At 36.3% G+C, this 5,642-nt stretch overlaps 1 protein-coding gene across 6 annotated transcripts; it reads right to left on the bottom strand.

Annotated features, from left to right (window-relative positions):
* Window positions 1-613: 613 nt before the first annotated feature.
* On the bottom strand, window positions 614-4,395 carry LOC109160234 (pentatricopeptide repeat-containing protein At1g56690, mitochondrial-like). 6 transcript variants are annotated; one of them, XM_019308481.1, is made up of 3 exons: window positions 4,180-4,395; window positions 3,116-3,208; window positions 614-2,976 (listed from the first exon to the last, which is right to left on the bottom strand). In XM_019308481.1, the coding sequence occupies exons 1-3, from the start codon at window positions 4,345-4,347 to the stop codon at window positions 844-846; spliced, it is 2,394 nt and encodes a 797-aa protein (XP_019164026.1). In that variant the 5' UTR covers window positions 4,348-4,395; the 3' UTR covers window positions 614-843. The 6 variants fall into 6 exon arrangements, with proteins under 6 accessions (XP_019164026.1, XP_019164029.1, XP_019164028.1 ...); XM_019308484.1 differs by having other exon boundaries at window positions 614-2,968; XM_019308483.1 differs by lacking the exon at window positions 3,116-3,208.
* Between the last annotated feature and the right edge of the window lie 1,247 nt (window positions 4,396-5,642).

Genomic DNA, 5,642 nt, shown 5'->3' with positions numbered 1-5,642 from the left:
ATGTATTCCAATTATTATTATCTTTAGTAAAATAATTAACATTTGATAAGAAAAAACTTTATAGTATATTTCTGTTCATTTTTTGAAAAACAAACTAAACAGAAAAAAATTAATTTTTTAACTTTCAATCAAATGCCAAAAAATGAAAATATTTTCTGGAAAAGTGAGTCATTTTTCTAGAAATCATTTTCCAAGTTTTCAAATGGACCCTAAATTCTTTTATCAATAAACTCAATCTCATTAAAAACAAATTATAAATATCAATCAAGTTTTTCTTTCAATTCTAACAATGCAAACACACACTTAATTTACCAGAGAGATTGTTGAAATTTCACCCCAAAAAAAAAAAAAAAAAAAAATTTGTTTGTGTAAAAATGTGTGTGTGTGTGTGTGTGTGAGAGAGAGAGAGAGGCTACCTGGATTCAAAATCCTTGATCTCAGAAATTCTTAAACTATATTACCCACCCATTGTACCCTCCTCTCAATCTCCATTGCTGTTTTTCTTATGAGGCTTCTGACACCACCCCTTTCACCTTCTTATCTTGGGATTGACAGATTTATCAACATAGCACCGAACGTATTCACAGCAAGCGCGAATCCATAAATTGAGGTCTCTTCTTCAACCTCCAGAATGAAAGTAAATTTCAAGGAGATGATATCATTCAATTCTCTCGTAAACCTTCCTATAAGCTTGTTCGAACAGCTCAACTGGAAGGAGAAAATATTGATCACCAATTCCTTTCAACTTAAAGCTGGATATTCAGCATTGGACCTCAAGGGATGGAAGTTACTGAACTGAAAATTCAGGACTTTTGACAATCTATTGACATTATGTAAGTGAAATCACCAATAGTCTCTGCATGAACAGGAGCCATCTTTAAAGTGATGAAATCTATTTGCATCTCTAAGAATGATCTCTCGTCCTGTGACTTTAGCTATTAGCTTTATAGCAGAATGGCAATCCCCACAAACCCGCAGATTTTTCATCACTCTTATAGGCATTCCCCCAGGCAACTTGAGAAGTCCATATGCCACAGCCAGCTTCTCACTGTGATAACGCAAGCTCTGCACCCTCTCTTCTTCTTCCACATCATGTAGAACAAAGCTACCATCAGGATAATATCCAGCTTCTCTTAACATGGAACCCAATTTATCCAACATTTTGATGATCATTTGATGTTCAGGATGGGGTTTGCTTTCTCCACCAGTGAACATATGCACTTTCTTCTCCACTACAAGCCAGCTGCAACCAGGTGACTTACTCAATTTCCTAGATCGCATGTCTCTCCTGACTGCTGCAGCATCGGCCCACCTACCTTTTGTTGCATAAATATTAGAAAGTAGGACATAAGAACCCGTTTTTTCAGGCTCAAGCTGTAAAAGTTTTTTTCCAGCAACTTCACCAAAATCTAAGTTCATATGCATCCTACAAGCAGCAAGCAAAGAACCCCATATAACTGCATCTGCTTCCATAGGCATTTTTTCTATCAAATCCATTGCCTCAGTCAAGCGACCAGCTCTACCAAGTAGATCTACCATACAAGCATAATGCTCACTTTCTGGCTCTAACAGGTATTTTGAATTCATGGACTCAAATATATCCTGCCCTTCTTTCACCTTTCCAGTGTAGCTGCAAGCAGACAGAACACCCACAAAGGTAACCACATCTGGTGCAATGCCCTGTGAACACATTTCTCTAAACACTTCAAGAGCTTCTTCTCCTAAACCATTCTGAGCATAACCTGTTATAATAGAATTCCACGTGACAGTATCCTTAGAAGATAACCTGTCAAAGATTCTTCTTGCCCTGACAAGATCACCACATTTAACATACATTGTAATTAGCACTGAGGAGACATAAATATCTTCATCAAGCTTGGATCTGATTAATAACGCATGTATCTCTCTGCCATAATCAATAGTTGCAAGACTTGCACAAACTGAGAGTGTGCTAATCAATGAAGGGAAATTTGGACGAACTCCTTCCCTTTGCATCAAACGGAATAAACTAAGTGCATTTAGTTCATAGCCTTTCCTTTCATAAACTTTAATCATAGCACTCCAAGTTCCATCATCCTTTTCCTTTGTAGAATTAAACACCATCCTTGCCTTGTCAACCTCTCCATTTTGTCCTACCCCTAGTATGATTGCATTACAAGCAGCTGTTGGTTTTACAGGCATCTCTTCGAACAACTTCCATGCTTCTTCAATTCTTCCATTCTGAGTGTACCCTAGCAGCATTGATGTCCACGACACCTCATTCTTCTCAGGCATGACCTCAAAAAGCTTCCTGGCAATATCTACCCTGTCATTTTGAGCATAACCTGTGACCATAGAAGTCCAAGAAATGACATTCTTTACTTCCATGCTATCAAAGATTTCACGTGCCTCATCCACCCTTCCTGCTAGACAATACCCACCAATCATGTTAGTCATTGACACCACATCCTTCACTGGCATCATGTCATAAAGTCTCTTTGCCTCACCAATTCTCCCAGCCTGAATCAAACCTCCCAACATTACAGTCCACGACACCACATTCTTTTCTGGCATTTGCCAGAAAAGGCTTTCAGCCTCAGATATCAACCCTTCCTCAGCATACCCTCTAACAAGAGCTGTCCATGACACAACATTCCGTTCAGGCATTAGTTCAAACACCTTTCTTGCCTCATTTACCATCCTATTTTTCACATAGCCTGAAATCAACCCATTCCAAGAAACAATATTCCTTCTAGGCATTTGATCAAACAATTGTTGAGCTTCAATAGGCCGGTGATTTTGGAAGTAACATGAGATTATGGCATTCCATGAAGCAACATTTTTGTTAAGCAATTGATCAAAAACTTTGCGAGCATCCTTGATTTGACCCAAACGTGCGAAGCATGCTATCCGTGAGTTGGCTGAAGACACATAGCTTGAAAAGTGGTTTCTATGTTGGAGAGAGAATAAACGCCGCATTTTCTGATTTCTGAGTTTCTAGGATAAAGCTAGTGACAATTTATAAGTGTTCAATTAACAAAAACACCAAAATTGAAAAAAAAGAAAAATAGATAAAATTCCACATAACACTTCAAATGATTACAAAGCTGCTTAATTGTACATTTATAATAATTACCTCGATGGTGGTGAATTCAGGATTACAACAGTTTGAGTTGACTTCATTTGAAAATAATTGGCCTATCTTACAAACTTTTTCAAATCCACCAACCTGTCATTAGGAACTTGCGGTCACATATATGCTATGAATTTTTTGTTAGAGAAGGAAATATCATATTATGATATTGAAATAATATGAATATATAAAGGGTTAATAAAAATCAATTTTTTAAAGCTCCTCTTAATAAAATAGGATCAGCATCAACAACACCTTTTTAAAAAGAAGCACATTCTTAGGTATTCATTACCATAATGTAATGCTATTAGACTAGTAGATTCTTGCACTCTTGGTCATTCATGCATGGAGAGTTACACAACCAAAGGCATATAGCTCTATTGTTAGGTTCAAATTCGTGGTCAGAAAATCACTCTAGAGAGAAAGCCACTCTAAAGTTTTTCATTTTAAGGAGGCAATTTCCCTAGAACAAAATCCTTTATACACTGAACAGAACCAAACACCAAAAAGAGGTATGCACAATCATCAAATGCAGATAAATTATTCTTGAAATTTTAATTTCATATGCTAGCACAACCAAACATTCTTCAAAAAAACTCAATAAGCCAATCAAAGTTATTCCAGTAACCATGATATACACTAGCACAAACACATATTCTTCATAAAGACTGAACTTCTAATGTCATTCAAGTTACAATCACGTTTTAATGTGACCTTGACTCTTGAGAATGAAATCAAATGCCTGGGAATGGTATGCACAATCAAATGCAGAGAAAAATTACTGCACAAAGCCTCTGTTCACATTTTAACTTTCATACATTAGCACAATCACCTTCATAATAGATTTTCGGCGTCAAACTAAGTTCATAATTTAATTTCAAACATTAGCACAACCACATCTGTTCTTCATAAATATTCGATTTTAAGTATAAAATCGAGTCTCAGTCCTTACCATTGCATTCTCAATACTAGCGACGAAACTATCCAATTTTTCCTCTACATATTGAAAATAGAATAAAAACTAATGAGCAAAGAATGGTTAACCGTAACCAATTAGTTCCACGTACCTTCTTGATACAGATAACTGGAATGGAGTCGCTGCCGGAGGGGGAAGTGGATGAGCGCCGAACGATTACGCGAGGGGAAGAGTTCCGGATTTTGACGGAGGAGCTTGAGCCGAAGGAAGCCGAGTGGATGAGCTGCTTGATCGGCTGCCGCGCCTCCATCATAACCATTCTTCTGCTCAGCTTCGTAACTTGAGGGCTAGACGGCTAGTAGTTGTGGCTTTTATGTTTCTATACGTTTTTTTTTTTTTTTTTTCATAAATTTATTAGAAAATTCTACAAATCTAAACCCTAACAAGTAATATCTCTAGCCCCCAAAAAGAAATATTCTCAACATATTATTACATTAATTTTTTTCTCTCTAACTCATTACACCAAATTTTATTTCTTCACTAAAATAATTTATATTTTAATAAATTAAAACTTTGTATTAAAACTTTAAATATTTTAATATAAAATATAATTATAATACAAATATTATTTTTATTCCATAATAATGTAGCATAGAACATCCATTACATTTAATTTTGAAAATTATCATATCCTTCTCACATATATTCAATCAATACATCACTAAGTGCATAATGCGCTTATTTATCTTTTATTTGCCTATGTCGAACAAAAAAATCATGAAATAGAGTACTCTCATATCTGCCTATATCAACCTTAGGATCGGTACTTCTCTCCAACTTTATATATATGCTTGATCATCACGTTCATCGTCATTGATCATATTGTACACATTCAAATCGAAGTGCAACAGCAGTATAGGATCGATGTTACATACATAAAGGGATGGTATGAGCGGCAAAATTGCGTTGAAAGGTTGTACGGCAAATTTGAAGAATCCTACTCTGAGCTGTCAAAGTTATTGCATACCTTGGATATCTCCAACCCAGGTACGGGATCATTTTGTGCAATATTTACAATAGATTTCTGTTTTTATATCGTTGAGGAAAAAACACCCCTAATGCTACAAAATTATGATTCTCCAGATACGATCGTTGATATTCAATTAACGCAGTCCGCACGAGATCTTGAGTACGGCCACTTCTGCAAGTGGCAAATCGCCAAGCATTTCTTGAGGCAAAACGCCTTGTGGCTTAACCATAGGCAGCCTCTTCCATGCCCAAATTTGCACCAACAGTAAGCATCTGCAATCTGCATACGGTCGAAGTTTGGTGATCAACCCCTCTGCACACCGCCCTATACAGATACGCTAAAACTGCCGATCCCCAATTGTATTGACCGCATACTTCAAAATCACGAATAAATTCTAACAAAAATAATTTCATATATTTATTCGTTGTTTTGGGGAATAAAAATTCCCCTAATAAGTGAAAGATAAGTATCTACGTGACATCTTTCACCTCAATATGTGAGCTGTTCGCGGTTAGTTGTGGAACATTGGGTACGGGTGTAGAAAAAATCTTACTAGTTGTAAGAAAAGCATCAAGAGGTTGAAT

The sequence above is a fragment of the Ipomoea nil genome, unplaced genomic scaffold (assembly GCF_001879475.1).
Source record: "Ipomoea nil cultivar Tokyo-kokei standard unplaced genomic scaffold, Asagao_1.1 scaffold2845, whole genome shotgun sequence".
NCBI lineage: Eukaryota > Viridiplantae > Streptophyta > Magnoliopsida > Solanales > Convolvulaceae > Ipomoea > Ipomoea nil.
This window is presented reverse-complemented; position numbering and strand designations above follow the sequence as displayed.